Source organism: Buteo buteo, chromosome 13 (assembly GCF_964188355.1).
Source record: "Buteo buteo chromosome 13, bButBut1.hap1.1, whole genome shotgun sequence".
Lineage (NCBI taxonomy): Eukaryota > Metazoa > Chordata > Aves > Accipitriformes > Accipitridae > Buteo > Buteo buteo.
In genome coordinates this window covers 36,332,087-36,352,084 of record NC_134183.1, presented here as the reverse complement: position 1 = coordinate 36,352,084, position 19,998 = coordinate 36,332,087, and the positions used below count along the sequence as shown (strand labels likewise).

The window sequence follows — 19,998 nt, the reverse complement described above, 5'->3', positions numbered from 1 at the left end:
ACTGTTGCCTCCTGCATACTGCAAAACCAAACACTGCAAATTTTTTTCACTTTAAGACACAAGAGAAGTTTGTCATCTTAAGATAAAGCCTGTAGTCAAGGGTTTCCTGTTAACTTTCAGATCTCTTCACCTAATTTCTGATAAAGTTGGTGAATTCAACTATGGGAACTTGAGGCTATTAAAAACTAAGAAAGCATTTCAAGTGCAGAAGATTTGATGCCAATTTATCATTTGTGAGTATAATAGGCTTTCTTTAAAAAAAACTTTTAAATCAGGAAATGCTCTGTAACTTAGTCAAAAAAACTAAAAAACTTAATTTGACTCAAGAAAAAAAAAAACCTACCATAATATACTCCAGTCACCATTTCTGCATGTCAAAAGCAATGGGAATTAATGCTTGCTTTAAAGCCTGCATAGTTATTGACAAAGCCAATGCAAATTCAGTTTGATATACTGCAGTAACTACAACCAACCTGTTACTTTATATAGAAACAAAGTTAAGCATGAGAGAATGCCCGGGGAGAACAAATGGTTTTCAAACCTCTCAAACACCACAGTTGATAACATACCACAAACTCATCCTCCAAAATTATGTAGTGTCAAAAATGATTTGGTGCCCAGCAGAAGACATAAATGTTTAACAGCTGATAAGGGAATTCTGGCACCTGAGCTCAAGAATATCATATTGGTGTCTGCTATATAAAGGGGCTAGATGGGGTGAGCTGAATGCCATTTGGCAGTCACCCAAGATAGACAAGACTGGAAATTCAGATACTCTATCTTTACCTGAGGAGACTGTCAACTGATAGTTTTAAAAGTAAAAGATAAGCTGAGTTTTATTGTCCGGTAGAATTACAGCTGGGAAGTTCTGTATCTGCTGAGTGAGAACTCAAATCACTTGGCCTGAATCAACTGAAAATGCACTAGAAACAGGCAGGACTAAAGGGAGGGGGAACAAACCTTCCCAGCTCTGTGAGTCACAGTGCGGTGTCACTAGGGGTTCATGATCACATGTGTTCTTCACTGAAGTTTTGATACTTGCTACTATAAGGAAAAAGTCTGAAGGGTATTTACTTAGAAATAAGAACTCATGTACAGAAGTGTGCATAATGCATTCATTTTGTCTGAATACTCCCTAGATGGCTAGGAATTAATTTCACCCCCAAAATCTAGGATCTCAGCATTAATGTGCACTAAGAAATGCTGGCAGTTACGAAGCTTGGTTAAAACACTTATAGGACATCCATCTTAGATGTTCTAATTCACACTTACTATTGCTACCTGTGTGCAAAGAGGCACTGATGTGGATCATCGCTGGCTCTTAGAAAATAGATGGTGGGGGAGAGGGTAGTGTGAAGAGGAAAGGGTATTCTATTTGCAGCCCTAGGATACAGGTTCTTCAAGTAAAACCAAAAAATATTAAAGCAATTAGATGAAACTGTTCAGCTTCTGAAAGGCAACCAAGAAATTCTACTAAACAGAAGAGTGACAATGAAAGCCATCAGCGCTCTTCTATTACAGAATACATTAGCCAGCACGTAATAGATCCTCTTGAGAACTCTGAAGTACTTAAGCCACTCTAAGGTTCACTCAGGATTAAAATCATAAGGTTTTGATTACCTCCTATTGAAAAGCCCCAGTCTGTTCAGGTTGCATATCATTTTGTCATCCCTCAAATCAAGAGAGAACCAAAATTGTTTCTACCATTTGCTTTAAATAAGATTGAGATGATTCCAGACTGTCAACAAATAATTCTCATCTGGTCATTAAAACTGAGGTTGATCTTTGGAAGTTCCTGAACAAATCAGACCTGGAGTTCTTAGAAACACGGTGAAGTACTGTAAAGAAAAAGCTGAGATTTTGCAGGGTTTAAGCTCATCCTTCCTTGTACAGTCAGGTGCAGACAATGTAAGGAACAGATATAATAAATACACTACTTCATAAAAAAAAACACAACACAAAAAAACCCACAGAGTAGATGGTTTTCTTCCTGTGTGCTCACACTACAGCAGCCATTGCCCTATCTTCAAAGGTTGTAAATACTACCAGGCAATGTCTAATCTCTCTCACGTGTGTATAAATCTTTGAAATCTTGCCAGTAAAATGTTGTGTAACTGACTGCATGAAGCTAGACCTATTCCGAATCAAACTTGAGGAAAGAAGCAGTTACAGAACAATGGAGAACAATTAACAATGGTTTGATCACTGCCGATTACAATTAATAGTTCTAGTGTATATTGCTGTATGTTATATTTATAAAACTAGGATTTGGAGGAAGAAAAACGTTCTATTTCATGCCCACAGATGTGCTTATTAAGACAGTGTCTCCATGTTTTCCATGGCTATATCTGCCTATTATAAGTTTCGTCTCACCTTCCAAGCCTCATCTTTTTGTTATTTTTTATTACAATTAGTATTTGAGTTGTTCACTGCAATATTTTTTTGAGGTCATCTCTATATACAATATTTAAAATCAGTTCAACACTGATTCACAGAAACTAAATCATGAAAACCTAAGTGTGGCAAGGGGAGAAGGAAAGGTGTCTTTGACCTTATGTTCTCTCAAGAAATAATTTAATCAGATCGTACCTACTAATCACAAACACAATAATAATAGTCAACGTGCATAAGAGAGAGCAGCAAGACAACAAAAAGCTTTAGTCTTGCTTCCAGTAACAACTTGAGTATATACTTCTAAAAGCAGTCCAAATCTTTTCTGCTTGTTCCTTGCCTATGCAGGATTGTAATACCTGACTCCCTTGCAGAAAAGATGTGAAAGCATCAGGTGATAAGCATGTGGAATTTTATAATATAAAGGTGAAAAATGCTACGCAGAGGCGCATGCTTTCAGAAGAGGATGCCTGCCTAACATGTTGCTAGCTCAACTATATAATAACTATCTGATGAAGCTTAAAAGCCCCACAGGATATGGAGGACTCCTTTTTAACTGCATTTATGATGTGAGATTTCAGCAATGACAGCTCCAGTTAGAAGGATGAGAGGTAAGACTCTGAATTTGTAGGTTGCCACCTGTATAATTTAAAGGTTATGTAAACATCACAACCTAGAACTTGAAGCCTTCAGTAACCTGTCTTTGTACAATTAAAGACAAACTTCGATTCAGTGACTGTAGAACCAGAAATCCTGGGAACCATGTACTTCTAAAGATTAATCTTACTGCAAGTACTTCCTTTAAGAGTTAATAAAAAAGGCATATCGAAAACATGCTACTAAAGTATTTTCCTGGAAGTGAAACTTATTTTCCTTAAAAGTAGACAAGACCAGTAGTTGCCTCTCAGCAGTGCACAGCCTTGTCACTATTGTAATGAACACATTAAAAAGCAACTTGATTGCTTTCCCAAGGCAAAGAACCTCACAAAGAAAAACAGATCTTTCAGAAAGGCCTATTGCTTACAAGTGAAGAGGCTGTGTATAAACAAGATGTTTCATTGCTTTTTGTTTGCAATTTATTGGCAACCATGAAAGAAGCTCTGTGGCCCTAGGTAATACAACTGGAGAGAGTTTCAGCACTTCAAGGGAAGAGATAGCATAGTCAGCCAGGACGCACAAGATTTGTGATATGTCTCATCAACAAAAGCACAGGCATCTTACCTCCAGGCATTATTACTCTTGTCCAATATTTACATATGCAAAGGGGGGGGGGGGGAGGGGGGAGAGGGGCAGGCAGGAGGAAGTTTAAGCCAGACATCTCCCAATGATTTGGTTACTTTACCCATTTTCTTCTCAAGGAAGCCACAAGCATTCATCTTGCTGCAGAAAATCAGTACCTGAAAACAGCAACCTAAAAGGTGCTAACTTGGAAGGTTTATCTAGGTCTCAAGCTATTTGTACATTTTACCTCAATTTTTACTTACCAAGTAATAATTAAAATTCTCTGCTTTGAAAAATTTCAAAGTAAAAATTTTGCAAGTTGAACCTCTAACACACCAGATACTTAAAGGCTCAATTCTACTGTTTTAAGTGTACCCTACACTCCCACTTTATCTTAGATCATTTGTACCTGCCAAGATTTACTAAATTTAGTTTTCATCATACTAATGTGATCATAAGAGTTCTCAGTTGTTTCTAACTTTTGATCAAAAACTGCATAGGAAGAGGAAGAATTCATACTCTAAACGTCTGATTAGGGTCTTCAACTGGCATAAACTATTTTTTTTATTGACTTCACTAGAAACTTGCATCATCTGAAAAATGTGTCCACTGACATAAGGGTAGAATGAAGATGTTTACCTCATGATCATGGGCTGGCTGTCTTGCTCCATCTGAAAAAGAAAAAACAAACAAGAAATCCCCCAAAATACACAAGATTTGAGAAAACAAGAACCAAAGCAGTTACACAACACTTAAAGACAGAAAACTTGTGCAGCTTCCCTAATAAATCACATAGAAGTTGTGTCTAACTTTGATGCTTTTAGCACACATCCTCCAATACAATCTAGGTACATTTAAATTTACATAAATCTAATCACTTAACACTTGGCTGATGCAAATGCCAAAGAAAGAACACATTCACTTTTTAAAAAGCCTTTAGATCAAAGGCTTTAAATGAGTGTGAGGCTATATGACTAGCTGGGATTCTTCCATTATTTTACCTAGGCACATATTTTTGTCCCATTCAATACCTTGTCTGTGTGATTTGCCTTTTTGTCTGTCCTGTGCTTTCCTGCTAAAGACTTTGTAGGCTTCAGTCTTCTGATACTGCTCCAGCTCCCGCATATAACGCTCCTTATCTCTATCTGCTTCATCAAGGTATCGCTGAAACAAAAAAGTCCGAGAGTTTCAGGGAGTTTCCTCCCCTTCAGGAGGAAGGGAAGAAAAACAACTCGTCAGATGAAGTGCTGATCCATTTCACCTATGCAAACAGGAAAGGAATGAAGAAACAATGAGAATGTATGTGAGATGCAAAGACATAAGATTTCTGGATAAAATTACTGTATTCTGGTGTCCCATTTTCTCCCTCTTCTTTTTTTTTAAATTCAAATCACTATTCTGTTAACTCTTTTTTGTTAGGCCTACAAGTCACCTGCTACTGAGCTACTCAACTGATTACTACCTATACATTATAGACAAAATACTTAAGAATTGCCTTTCTGTGGCCAAGATTAAATGCCGTCAAACAAGAACGCCTTAACAGACATGCTTTAAGGTTCAGATCTGTAACAGTGAAGTTCCAATACACTCTTGTTTTCATGCCCCATGACAAAAAGCACTACCATTCTACAACCACACACTTCGCCCATCTGAGAGGTGAACAAAACATCATGGCTATTGGAAAAGAGTAACATAAAGATAAGAGAGCCTAGGTTATATCAATTTAAGCTATCTGCATTTAGGTTAAAAGAATTTTTTTTTTTTTTTCCTAGCCTGAAGATATTTCACATATCTGCATAATGGAATGAGCTTAACTAGAGAATTCTTTAGGAGAACTGATGAACTGAAAGCCATTTAAGGAGTGGTCACAACACTTACTAATGGGATGCTTTCAAGAAAAAAGTTGCTCTCCCAATTTTTTCCCCCAATGAGCTTAAAGTTCAATGAAAGTAAGTATTAAAATAGAGAGAACCTTCGTCACCTGGTATGCCTTTTATTTTCATTAAGTCATCACAACAATACACGTAACAGTTATAAACTCCATGCATTTGCTACATTGTTTTGACCCTGCTGAGGATATTGTTAACATTCTGGAGTGGGGTGCAAATGGGGTGATGCAGGGTTTGCATTGCTTTTGGACATTGTATTCTTCCATAAGACATTAATTCTTTTCCATCTCCAGCAATGTGCTGCTCAGAGTGTAGTAACTGAGTTACAAACAACACAAGTTTTTCCTCCTTAACTTGTGTTTTGTATGGATTGTTTTGAATCAGTAAGAATGAGTTCTGCTGCACTACCTGTAAGTAGATGTCCTAGGTTTTCTAGTGCAGATCTATACATCTCATTAGATATTCCCCTATACAGGGGAATAACAAGAAGAATGATTATTAGGGTGTTTGCTTTATGATTACAGTAATAGTCTTTTTCTGGGGGAGACTCACTGTTTGGTCAGTCCTGTCGGCTCAACTGACCTGTACTTATGCTCGCCAAATACAAAGTCGAGTAGCAAGACTACAGGGCTGGAACAGGGGAAATGCGAGACTTTCCCTTCAACTTTTATATCCGACAGCTAGTTTGCTAATCACTGGACATCAGCCACAAAAGCAGAACGTCAGACATGCTTTTCCCCTGGATTATGTGGCAGTAACCTGCACTGCAGTAGTAAACTATGACTCCACTGCTTGCTCTTGGAGAATGACTTCATAGTTGTTAGCTAACCAAAATCAAGCTTACTCAGCTTCAACAAGAATTTTGGGCAGTTGTATTAGACGTGGGTTCTAAATCGGCAGTGGCCTCCACTGCCTTAATAAAAAAGGGCAGTGGAAACTGAAGGGAAGGAAGTGCTTAGCAGTCTTTCCCTGATCCGTGATAGGTTAGAGACTCACAGCTTTACTCAAAAAGGACAGATTCCCTGGGGATTTAAAACACAGCATATAGAATAGAGATTTGAACTCAATCTCCTTTTCCCCAGGTTAAAAATCTATCTCAGACATGATAAGAATACGTTAAGGACAGGAGGTAGAGGGGCAGAATGTCTTATTCTCTTTCCCCCCTCTGCCAGCAGACAGCAACATCATTCTCACTACAGGTGTGTTACCAAATCAACGGCTTTGCCTTGACAGACATTTTTCATTATGGTTAAAATGCTATGCCTATACACCATTTTATAATATCTCTGTATAACTTGTATTCTACAAGCTTAGTAAAAAGCAACAAAAGGAACTCTTGTTTTTTGCATCATCCCATTTTTCATCCAGCCGTGATAAAAACTTTTAAGTATTTCAAAAGCTTAAATGTCCTGATAAATTTGTATGATAGCATAAAGTTCCACCGTGATTTAACTACTGCTTTGCTGTAATCTCCAATTAGCAATCAGGTATGAATGGTAAGACACCCATTAGCAATAAAGTAGTCCACTCCAGAAGGAGTTAAAGAACCAGACCCAACATTGCCTTAGTCTTCATTCACATATCAGACAGTGCAGAAGGCGACAGAAGTCCCAATTAGAAGACATCCCATTCTGACTGAAAGGTGGGAAAAACCCCACCTTTTCCTAAGGTAATGTGTGTAGAAACTAGAATACATAACACTCACTGTCCTGTCCATCATACAGATCTCAACTTACTTTCTAGGGCTAGCAATACTTCAAAACATTGTCTAAAAGTTTATTCATGTTAACCATCTCCTTCAGTAACCTGTCCTTTCAGGTCTGCTTGTCTTACTCTAAGACACCAGATGTTTATATACATTGGTGAGTTTGTAAAATAAACAGAACTGCAAAATCCTTCAAGCAGCTCTGAAATCCTGCTAAGTTCTTCTCAGCCACAGTGAATAAATGCCTGCCCCATCCTTCCAATGGCTTTGGCCTAGGAAACTGGTAGGTCTCAGCTGTATGCAAGTTAGGTACAGCGTTACATCCAGATGAATCACATAAACCATGGGATGTCTCACTAGAACAATCCCCCCTGTTCTGAATATATTCTTGCACTAGAGGATATGGCTCTCCTCAAGTCACACCTGGATGAGACACTACAGCCCTACCAGGGTTGATTATTTGAACTCTGGAGAACCTGTGCCCCTTATTTTGAAATACATTCCTAAACACAACTTTAATCAAAAGCCTGCGTTAACTTCCTCACTAAACAACAATATTCCCATTTAACAGTGATCATAATCCAACAAGGAAAAGGGAGTTTAATGGTACCCGTTTCTCCTCAGGAGGCAGTTTACTCCATTCATTGCCCAGCATCCTGGTGATCTCTGGGAAAGGGACTTCAGGCCTCTTCGCTCGAAGCTGCTCCCTACGCTCATTCATGAATCGTACATACCCTGTGAGGGGGGATTTGGGGGCATTGGTGTCCCTAAGGGGTTTCTTCCTCTTTCTCCCTTTGGCCCAGCCTCCTCGTTTAGTTCTTTGCTGCTGCAAAATGAAAGTGGAAGAAAATTCAGATTGAAGGAAAAGAATTACCACCTCTGGAAGGAATACATATTCACGTCTCAAACATTTTCATCAGCAGTATGTTGCTGCAATACATCATCTCCATGGATGTAAGTTTCAAACCTTACTTTAGAGCAATCATGACTTTTCTCAAAGCAAAGCCAAAGAAGTCTCATTGTGAAAAGTTGTTTGCAGTTTCTCCTGGTCCACATGGACAATAAAATAACATTTACATCAACTTCTGATTGTAAAACTGTGAGGCTTGATAACCCATGAAATTATCATCCTAGCTAATGCAACTGCAATTTTTTTTTGTTGTTGTTACTTGTTTTTTTGTTTGGGTTTTTAAAAAAATTATTCTCACCCTCACATACCCTCCCCCCTCCAGTCATTTGCCTCAAAATCATGTTTGGAAAGATTTTGTGTATTAGTTAACAATTGTTAACTAGCTATTTTACCCCTTCCAAATCTTTCACCTTTGTGCATTTTGTGCCCAAAATATAGGTGAAAGGACCATATATAGGCTTTTCTATTCTAATCTACTCAATAGGCTTTCTTTCCCACTAAATTACATCCAATAGAGGTATGAACAAACTCCACTGTAAGATTTGCCTGTGGCACACTGTGAGCTTACAGGAATAATACAATTACCATTCATCCTCTTGGCTTCATACTACTACTATAGCAGTCTCTGGACAAGACTATTTTCCTATACTATGTACATACAACTATTTCAGTACTTCTAATCTCTACCCAGATCAACATGTTCCTGACATCATGTTAATTTTAGTTTCCTTTCTGGGATTTTACTACTTCCTCAATTAAACAAGGACCTCACAGCTGAAAACAAACTACAATGAGGAATATCAAATGCATCTATCAGAAAAACCAAAACCATTTTCTTGTCAAACTTCAGATCCTTCATGATTTAGTTACCAAAAATCAGTGCAGGATGGTACAGAAGGAATGATCTAAAGTAGTAAGTATAGTGCTCTCAAAGACATCAGTTACTCTCAGAAGAGTACAATGGTCTCACTTTCCTGACTCACAAGAGATAAAGTAAGCTGTGGCAGCTGACCATTGAGTCTTCAGAAAAAGACTGAATGCAGTACCAGTCTGTGGACCCTGCTGGCTAAGCTAGAGACAGGTATGGTGTTCTCTGTACATTATGACTGCCAGCTTTCCTTGGCTATCTGTGTGCAGTTGTACAACACAGGAGAAAACTAGAGAGAATCAAAAGATGAAAATGGCAAATGGATGAAAATTTGTGATCCTATCCAAAAAAATCTGAGTAGGTAAGACAAACTACAATGACAAAACTCCATGCTTTTGCTTCATTGAGAAGTCATTATTATTTCATCTCACCTCCTCCTCAGGCTTCTGCTCAGTGTTTTCAGCAGTATTAGAGGACTCATTTTGCAGCTGCTGAATCTGTGACAAATCCTCCACCAAATCTGGGTTATTCACAGACTGTGAAGTTCCACCACTGAATGAACTCTCAGAATGAGCTAATCTGAAAAAGCATATAATAGCAAAAGAAAAAAATTAATCATCATATTGCTAAATCACTTCCTCCCTAATCTTCTAAAACACACAAAAATGTTGCAAATACATTCAGTTCTTACACTAGCAAGAAAAAAAAAAAGATTTTAAAGACTAATTTTTGAAGAACTGGCTGTTCCATCCAAGCAACTGCTCTAACTACCACAGTTACTATGGACTTTCAAAGACAGTTTGATTTTTGAAGTGTTATTTTGTTTCATTTTTGGTGAAGCTTTTGATTATACAAACAACTGCCAAGCAAGTAAATGTTTGGATCAGAAATCAGAAAGCATGAATCTACACTTCTTCAAAAATACCATAAGGAATTTTAAATGAATGGTTTCATCTTCAACCAATACACACCTTTCTGGACGCATTTAATATCTTTCTCCACAAATACACTTAAAGGTTTGTGGTTGTGTATGATTTTTGGATTGAACTTCATTCAACATAACCTTGATACATGTGGGTATTTAAAGCACAAACATGACTAGCTCCCAACAGGCTCCTGAATGGCCACTATTTAATTTTGCTGCAAGAGCTCTATCAATCAACCTTACTCCAGGAAAGGGCAAGCTGCCTGGAGGCAAAAAAAACCAAACCAAAACAACAACAACAACAAAAAAACACACACACAAAAAAGAGGACAAAAACCAAGCATGCAGAAATATTTCTGAAGGTAGGCAGATAGAGATGAGCATATATTTTGGGGCAACAACCCCACAGTCATTCTCACCGCTGTGCTCAGTAGGCAAATTAATATAAGATTCTGGGACTCATCTCAGATTCTAATCCCTTCTTCAGCCAAGCTAAAGATTACCTGGCCTTGCCTAGTTACATTCATGAAAATTACTATAATGGCAGCATATGCTTCAAGTCAGCTTTGTTCGTTTACTCAGATCTACAGCTGCTTCCATGCATGCCAAATTTTAAATATTCAAAATAATTGTTCCTATAGAATACAGCTATAGAAAACTGAGATATATTAACAGAATTGTTAGTTGAATGCCTACAGGAAACTTTGTCTTTAAGTAGAGAGAACAGCATATTTTCATTACTCACTATAATGAACAATTGCGGCATAATTACTGGTAAAGACACAAGGGCTGGAGAGGTCCATGCCTGACTTTCAGATATCACATTGAGTTCATATTTCTAACAATTAGAGAGGAAGAAAGGGAACAAAACATACACACTCCTATAAGTTAATTAATTACATTTGGTGTGTATCAAAAAGAAAATGGAGCAATACAGTTTCTTAGAATCACTGTTACGGTTTGAAGAACATTTCAGCTTTTCTATCTGTTACCCCTTAGCAGGGAAGCTTTGTAAACTACACATCCAGGAAAAACTTCAATGTGATGTAGCCATTTGCAGCAAAAGCTGATGAAAGCTCATTCAACACATTAATACCTCTTGAACACAAACCTAATTTGAACATGTACCTCATCTGGCACCAGCAAGTTTGAAGTCCCAGATATGTAAATCCATATTCAGACCTGCTTGAAGTAAATGCGTCCATATTCATTTTTACAGGGCTTTACCTGCCTGCAAATTCTAAATATTATTGCTTGGTGCTTTACAAAACAGAAAACAAAAATCAAGTATGAAAATGCAGCAAGAATCCCATGTATTCCTAAAAGGCAACTTCTTTTGTAATTTTGATTTTAAAAGAGGCCATTGTTTCAATCTGTAAAAGCAGAGTCAGTGTGACAAAAATGAAAGACATCAGTTTCTCAATGGTTTTCAGAAATCAGTGATGAACAGTATATCTTTATTAAAGTAATTTATTTAGCAGGGATCACCGTAGCCAACAGATACACACCCTCTCTCTCTGCCCCCATCACGCTATCTAAATCTGTCTTAAAGACTAAAATCCTAGAAAAAAAACAGATGTTAAAGAAAAGTTTGTGATCACTTCCATCAGTTCAGAAGGGTCCTGGTTTCTCCTAGAGTCCTGTGAAGTTTTATGAAGGCCAAGGGAGTGTCATAGGATTTTTGTTGGGTTTATTTGTTTGTTTAAATTACTCAGAATGCCCTCTTCCCACTGTAACAGTTTCCCTGGCAAGTCTAGAGATAGTACCTATCAGCTGAAGGTTAAAAAGAAGTAGTTGCTTACCCAGTTACAGTAATTTCACTACCTTCCTTAGATCCATCTTCATCTGTAAAAAGTGGAGGAAGGTTGGAGCCAGCCACCAAGTTCTCCATAGCTCTGGTAAAGAAAAAAACAAACCACAAAAAAACAAAAGCAAAAAAGTTAAGTTAATTATCTCATTGTTTCCCTCCAAAAGCACTTCACTTTAAACATCACAACATACCACAAATTTTTCACCCTATAAACCAATTAGCCAGTCATAGCTGGTTGGCCTCAGGACAGATCCCATAGGCAGCTGTGCTTTAAGTCAGAGAAGATCGATCATAAATAATGGTTCAATTCAGAGTTTCCCTCTTAACTGAGCCCTGTGCCAATGCCACAGTGTTGCTGGAAATCACACTGTAGCATTCTATTTACCCCTTGAGAGAAATTTTCATTCATCATACTCAGCACATAGTTATGTAGATCCCACTCTTTAAATCCACCTTCCTGTTCATCCTCAACTGTGCACCCTCACCACAGAGGTTTCTGTGTTGACCCCAAAAGAAAACTGAAACTAAGTCCACCCCTGAAGTTTCAAATTAAGATTGTATTTGATAATTCCTTGTCCACAATTTCATAATATAACTATGCACGTAGCTGAGTGTTATTGCTAAGTAACAGAACACAGGAATGTTAGCTAGATTATTTTAAGCTTCGACTCCCATAGAACAGTTACAGGAGCAAGCAGCTTAAGGCACAACATACTTCGCATTCAATACAAACTGTTCCCAAGTTAGAATTAGTTTTTGTATCCTTGTAGCCTGCCATGGGAATTGATGTGAGATAAGAAATCCAAAGAATAATTAAATTGATTCATCCACTTTCTAAAACACAGAACTGTTGTATTGTAGGGGAAAAAAAATCCTCAAACAAAAAGCCTTAACAAGCTCGCTCTACAATTATGAGTTGCAGTTTCAGCCCACTTTAAAGGGCCATACTACTTAACTTTCTGTTCCTTCAGTTTAGAAGTCACTTTGGTGAGCTAGCAGATATTCAAGTTGAGTATTGCTATCCCTTTCAGCTAGTATACTTGAACTTTAAGCGTGGAGGGACTGATGAGAGTTATAATCTTGTGCTGCTTCCTCCTGAAGTGGTATGCTTTCCACTCAGCATTGAAATCAAAGTGATCCGAGACACAAAATCCTGCTCCATGTTTTTAATATTATATTTGTTTTAACCCACCCCAGTTCCACAGGTAAAAGTTTTCTACAAACAAAAGTAATGACACTGTTTCTTGCATCTTGTATCACATAAAGATCCCTATCACAAGTACTACATCTGATATGGCACAAAACTCTTCCCAACCAACCAGTGAATACAGCAGGCTACCCAAACAGGTGAACGCTGTGCTCCTACCCAAAGGACTCTGGATGTGAGACACATTTATTCCACAGCTATACTTGGTTAAAATTGGTCAAAGGACTCAAAAGGCTACTCTCAGGAACCAAGAAGGTAATCTTACATCTGACATTGTTTTGAGATCATAAGCTCTGCTCTATTCATTTCATGCCTCCCTTTGAAAACATAAGAATAGCTACTCCCTTTAGCAACAGCTCTATAACTTCACAAGCTACCACAGATGTTAGTTGATAAATTAATCTCTAGTCTCCAATTTGTTCAGTTAAGCAAATGTTCAGTTAATGCTCACAGTAGATCAAAGGTCTCCATGAAACGGGCATCGTGTCAATCTGATTTCCACCATGAAGTTCGTTTCAGTTTCCAAAAAAGACTATCCATCCCATACAGAAGGAAAGTACAAGAGCAGTTACCTTTTCTCGTTTTTCAGATGACATTCACCCTTTTCTCATCTGTTTCTCCAACTGTTGAGATCCTCATATCATCCTTAAGAATCCCATCATTCTGATTCCTTATCTAGAAAATAATTAAAGCTAGGCAGACTGCTTCTAGGTGGTACAGACATTGACCTCTAGCAGAGAAAGATGAACAAAGAAAGGTAATTCGGGCTCTACCATTACAAACCATGAACTGAATGTAGTTTTGGGACCTCAGCCTCAACAGAGATGTGGCTAAGCTGGAGACTGTCCAGCAAAGGACTGCCAAGATGTTCAGGGGCCTAGAGCACCTGACCTGATAAGGGATGTTGAGGAAACTGGGTTTGCTTAGTCTGGCGGAGGAGGCTAAGGGCAAATCTCATAGGTGCCTAAAGCTACCTGACGGAAGTAGCAGGGATGACAGAAGCAAACTCTCAGTCGTTATATTGGCTTTGCACATTCCGATTGGACACCAGGAGGGTAGCGCAACACTTGAACAGCTTACCAGAGAGATGGCAGTCGAGTCTATCCTTGCAGATTTTAAATGCTCAGTTACACAAAGCTGTAACTGACCTAAACTAGTGTTGGCAATAGTCCTGCTTTGAGTGGGAGGCTGGACTAAGATGACCTCCAGATGTCCCTTCCAAGCAACATCTGCAGTTCTCCGAATCAGAACTCTACATTACGCTTTCTTTCAAATACTAGCATCTCTGACATAAAAAGGAAGAAAACTCGAATAATACAATGCTTTTAGGAAAAGTGGAGACATACTCTGGTGGAACATACAGGATTTTAATTCTTAAGAAGGAAGCAGAAACACTACTTCCTCACACATAGAAAAGAATCTACATCAAGACTGGGCCTTTATGTATTACAAGAAAATCTGAAAATTCAACTGATTTGAAGAATGAGCTCTTCACGGCTGCCTAGAAAGCTGCTTAAGCACAGCTACTAAATATACAACACAAATTGCTTCATGCAGTTGTCAAGTAAGGGAATAATGAAGTTTTGCTTTATATTACACAGTTTTTTAGTTTTCTCGGTCAGAAGTCCTAAGTCAGTATCTTCAAAAAAGGAAGCTTAAGCAATTAGACTAAAACCTTGCAAATCTTTTTTTTTATATATATGTATATAGATGAAAAGCTTTATGCATGTCCGAGAAAAATAAAATAGCTTGCTTTGTTGTCCAGGCACCTCAAGCAGCCTTCTTGGGGTCAAGGACCTCTTCTCAGCCTTACCACATCAATTTACTGGCACTTAGCACCCCCACACATGCCTTAAAAGAATACACATCCTCTGCATCTGAACACACCATTACCAAGTGCTTCTGTCCCTCATGCCCACTGTGACTTTCTCACCAGGTCCCAGTATGTCTGTTCACATCTGGACCTAGTCAGCAGCAGCAGAGTCTAAGCTTGCTTTCAAACTGTGAGGAGGCAGCTGGACATCAACCTTAACAACATATAAGCAGAACACAAACACAGGAAGCTGGGAGAACACACACATCATTCTTTAATTTTTTCTTTCTTTTTCTTTAATCCATATGCTTTAGATACTAACTCTTTCAGTTGATACTGAGCCATACCCTAAAGAAAATTTAACTTCGGTGAATTTGCAATGGCTTCTAATCTATTCCAGAAAGCAAGAAAATACAGTTCCCCAAAAGCTCACTGAGAACGGATGGGAACCTACACACAAGTCTTTCAGTCACTTTTCTCATGGATAACTGTCCCATGCATTTGGTCCAAAGCCGCTATCCACTAGTTTCAACCCCACTGCAGAGCTACATGTTCATTTCATGGCTGTAACAAAATGGGCAAAACAAAAACCTGAGAAATAGAACAGTAATGGGGAAGGGACTTGCTGCTTCTCAAACTTAAGCCTTTACAGAATTCACAAGACTTGAAAATGACAGTTGGCAAGTCCCATCTAGATTTGTTCTGAATATTTGTGCAGCTTTGTTAATTTAAACTCTGGCTAAAGTGCCTAATGAAACACATTTGACTAAATTTAAGGCACAAGACATTATGTACACTTTTTTTAATGGCTAACACATATATCCTATTTTCATTTTTTAACTATGTCTACCCAAATGCAAAAATAAAACTGAAATTGATGTTAAACTCTAACCGCTTACAACCACTACAATTCAATACAAGTAAGCACCACGTCCAAATAAAACTAATTCAACCTAGAGCAGCTCTGAGTTCACTGTACTGCCACATTACTAATTGTATCAGCTCAAGGAAGAAACCAGCTAAGCAGGAATACAAAAAGACTAGTTTATTTATTAACAGCAACATTTGATAAAGTGCTTGAAGAACCATGATTTATTTTGGGATAGATCAGTTCTGCAAGATCCAGCATGTGCTCAAATATATTCCCTTTACAACTTTTGCAGGGTGGAGCAAAGACTACAGCCAAACAAAAACTGTAATGCTCAATCATACCACCACTTGGAGTTTCCATAGGGACTCTGCTTCCATTTTAAGCACAATACTGCTCAACCAGAAACACTGTTCTCAGAATGCCAGTAGCAGACATGTACCTCCCACTCTACTATGGATAAGCCAATACAGTCAGCAACACATTTTTTTCTGACTTTAACTTAGTTCCAAACACTCCAGGCTCTCCTGTGCACTGATTTTACTCCCAAGTGCAGACTCCACAGGAACTTGAGATTTGGTTTGGTTTTTTTTTTCCTTGTATTTCTTACATCCAGCATAATAGTGTTCAGTTGTGGAACAGCAGTAACAACCTGAACTACAGAGGCTGGAAGAGTTTTTTGGATGTCTGGTTTGGGGTGCACTACCAACCAATATTTTAAAAGGATAAAAAACCAAAAGCAAAAAAAGCAAGTACAAGGATCAAGGAAAAGTGGAAGCCCGAGCTCCAGAGAACAAAGCAGCATTATATGTGCAAAAATCCAAGATGAGACCAAGAAAAATACCAGCAAAGAACAAGTTTCCTACCATTCCACGCTCCCAATGTTTAAACATGGATAAGATTTTCAAAGATCCATTAGTCACCTATATTAGCATCAGTTAAACCTCTTTAAGAACCTAAAGAAGATTATACATTATCCTAAGACATCAAAAATCTGGCCTAACATCTTTTTCTTTCCCTCATCTCTCAGGGAAAACAAAGGCCTCATGGTACAGAAATTCTACAACAGTATGCTGTAACTTTCAGTTTAAGTTTTCTAGCTGGACGCTTCACCTGCATGCAATGAGAGATCATACTTAATACTACAGAGTATATTGACATGGTTTGACAGTATTACTTGGGAAATGAAAGAAGAATTTACACAGCATAAAGTTCTAAGTGCTACTACACACATCAATACACAGGGAAGAATCAAACAGTAGGTGATCAAGTAACTTTCAAAACCAGAACTACAGTTTAAATAAACTTTCTTAATTTCTTCTCACATTAACTTTTGTAGGTCATGCCATATAATTGTAATGTTATTCCAGCAGAAAAGATGAAGGAGCTGAGTTGCACTTTGCGTAGACTGAAAGCTATCATATGATCTAATTTCTAGTCACCTCTGTACAATAGAAAAGCTAAAAGAATGTAGTTGTAAAATCAGGGTGACAACAAATCCGTGATAGGGGCTAGACAAAATGACTTATTTTTTCCATAGCATCATTACTACGGTTGCATTGTTAACAAGGCTATTATAGGGCAGCAGACCTAAACTCATGGGTGATGCATCATCTAAAGCCCAAGATTTTTTTTTAAGAGCCTTTTATGCATGCAGTAAATGAAGTCTAAAATTTGTCACAGCCAACCTTTTCTTCAGAGAATCAGATCATTCTACTCAAACAGCAAAGATGCCACTTAAAATGTGCAATCAATTTTATCTAGCAGACCACCTCAATGTAGCACATCTGCATTCTTATTTTTCAAAGGAGACAACTAGAGTCAGAGTAGAACATGTTCATGGCCAGACTGTTAAAACAATGCAAGCTAAAAGCAGCTGTTCTTCTCTAACACTGTGCACTGCTGTCTCACGGCTCACCCCAGATGAAGAAACAGTCTTTTCCAGACTCAAAGCAAAGCAATTACTGTACACTCTCCAAAACATTCATTGCTTCCACAAAACATAACTTGCTTTGCTTGTGTAAAGCAATTCATAACATGTGAAATGAGGCTGGACTCTACAGTGTCTGTGCAGGTCTGGTCATGCAATAAGTCACTGTCAAATGCAGACTGACTTCTTACTCACTCCAAGGCTGCACGGAGTCTTAAGGGGGCCTGAACACTGGAAAAGAAGGGTGAAAAAAGTCCTTAGCAATGTTGTCTTTATCTGATATGATGTAATCATTGAAATCTGAAGGAAAAAAAATTTAAAAAAAATCAAGAATTACTAAACTATTTAGCCATACAATTAAAAGGTAAGGTTATAAATGCATATGCATATTTAAATATGAAGTCAGCATCAGAAATCCAACTTACAGCCTGATTAGAAAACACTGCAGAAGTTCCAATTACCTCATTGATAGCTCTAGTTTTAGAAATGTTACTGCTGAGTGGAAGATTTTTCTCCCATATTTCCTACTCCTGAAGTCTCTCATCCTTCTTTGCCAGAACAAATAGCTCGAAACCTTACCATTCAGAGGATAATAGATTTAAAAAAAATAATCTTCTGCTACGTCACAGAACCACAGTATTCCTTATCTAAGCATCAGAATTGGAACAGTTCATAATGTAAATAATTTAAACTCAGATGATTTATTGAGAGAAAAACCAGTAGGATCATCACTTCCTCTGCCTGTCCACATGAAGCCAGAAGATCAGAAAGAAAACTGAAGCAAGTACATCTCCAGTTAAAACCACAATGCTTTTGGACCTGTCAGAGGAAGTTCAGATTCTCTCTTGACAGCAGCATTCTCTTCCATCAGGCTGGAGCAGAAGCATATTATCCAACATCCTTGACTGCAAAAATCAGATTTTACTTTTTCCCTACAGGCAACTCATTAGACAAAGGTCTTTGTGACTTTAGGAAAATTGCAAGCCAAACCTAATGGGATGAAGGTTTTTCTGTCAGACCAGAAAGCACATACCAGAGAACAGCCAACTGCTTTTATTTTTACTTCTTGCCAGTAAAAACAAAGCAACACTAGAGACCAAAATAAAGACTTGCAGGAAAAAATTCCAGAGTTCCACTGCAATTCCAAGCAGCTTAATGAAAGAAGGGAAAGATGCAAAGCTTAGTTTTATGCTTAGTTTATTTGGATCTTTGTGGCAAATGCTAACAAAGCTAGTAATACTCAAACCTTAGTAACAACTGCCAAACATCTGCAAAAATGTATTTTTAAAAACCACAAGTGTTCAATTCTATATTCTGCTCTTATTTATAGAAATGCATTAGGATGGGGCATATACAAGACATCTCATATATATAAAATCCTCCTGTTTCCTGGAATTTAAGCCCTTATTCACACAGGAAAGGTATATACTCAACTCTCCAGACAAAAGCAAGAACAGCTCAACTTTGAATCCCTTCTCCCTTCAAATACATGAAAGAAATTTTGCATCAGCAATAAACAAGCCTTTTACATCACTCAAGGGAAAACAAAACCCCACAATGAGATGACTGTACAATTAGTTGTGCTATCCACCCCTAGATAGCTAAAATTGGTAACAGTGGTACAGGTATCCAGAGGGAAGGCTTTGTTATCCAGCCCTTCATTGCAGGTATTAAGCATCTATGGATTGGGATGGTTAATTTTACCCTAAATTAACTTCCTTAATGATAGTATCACTTGCCATTTAAAATAATATCACTAACATACACAACTCTGCAAAATTAATTTAATCCTCAAGTTATAGATCTCACATGAGAAAATAAAAACCATTCAGATCATTAAAAATAAGTATCGAAATGAATCTTGACAATTTTTTATTTTAATCACTCTACTTAAGGTAAGTTCAGTATTTGGCTACCAGGGATGGCACTGGCAGTTGTAATTTGTCCATAAAAATCTCCTCTGAATTTCCAGTTACTATAGGCAATTTAGTCTACCTCTTCACCTAGTCTGTCATTTGAAAATTTCTCTAGGATCTGAGGACCTTGTATTTCACAGGACAAAGTTTTCCAATAGCTACTTTTACATTAACAAGGCAAAAGGAATAATCCATAAAAAACCCACAACCACCAACTATGTAACAGACACAAACCACGCCTGGAGCACAGACACTTCTCTGAAACCACAGTGATCATCCAAGACTTTACCAGATCCTGTTAGCTTCCCCATGAGTAAGCAAACAGTTACTTTCCTTCAAAATTAAAGTTTAGTTCCGCTGATCATTTATGTCAGTAAGACTCAATCATTTCACTGTTTGTGGAATGTAAACAGAAAAGCGCCATGAGCAAAGCAGATAATTAAAAAATGTAAATTAACAGACTGAAGTTTTTTTATGGTGTTTGCACAGCTCTAACATTTACCAGCATCACACAAGTGAAACAAGAAACAATATTAATTAATACT

The 19,998-nt window shown here is 37.8% G+C and overlaps 1 protein-coding gene across 7 annotated transcripts in view; it reads right to left on the bottom strand.

Moving 5' to 3' along the window:
• HMG20A (high mobility group 20A) overlaps positions 1-19,998 on the bottom strand; it is a 46,920-nt gene that overhangs the window by 9,505 nt on the left and 17,417 nt on the right. For 4 of the 7 annotated variants that reach the window (XR_012652837.1, XM_075045613.1, XM_075045612.1 and 1 more), the window contains 6 exons: positions 11,712-11,804; positions 11,038-11,091; positions 9,416-9,563; positions 7,817-8,032; positions 4,644-4,776; positions 4,252-4,283 (listed from right to left, as the gene is read on the bottom strand). Coding sequence is in view for 6 of the 7 variants with exons in the window: in XM_075045613.1 (XP_074901714.1) it covers positions 4,252-4,283; positions 4,644-4,776; positions 7,817-8,032; positions 9,416-9,563; positions 11,038-11,091; positions 11,712-11,800 (672 nt within the window). In the remaining variant the exon portion in view is untranslated. The remainder of the gene's footprint in view (positions 1-4,251; positions 4,284-4,643; positions 4,777-7,816; positions 8,033-9,415; positions 9,564-11,037; positions 11,092-11,711; positions 11,805-19,998) is intronic. The other 3 variants (XM_075045615.1, XM_075045614.1, XM_075045617.1) reach the window with 1 other exon arrangement.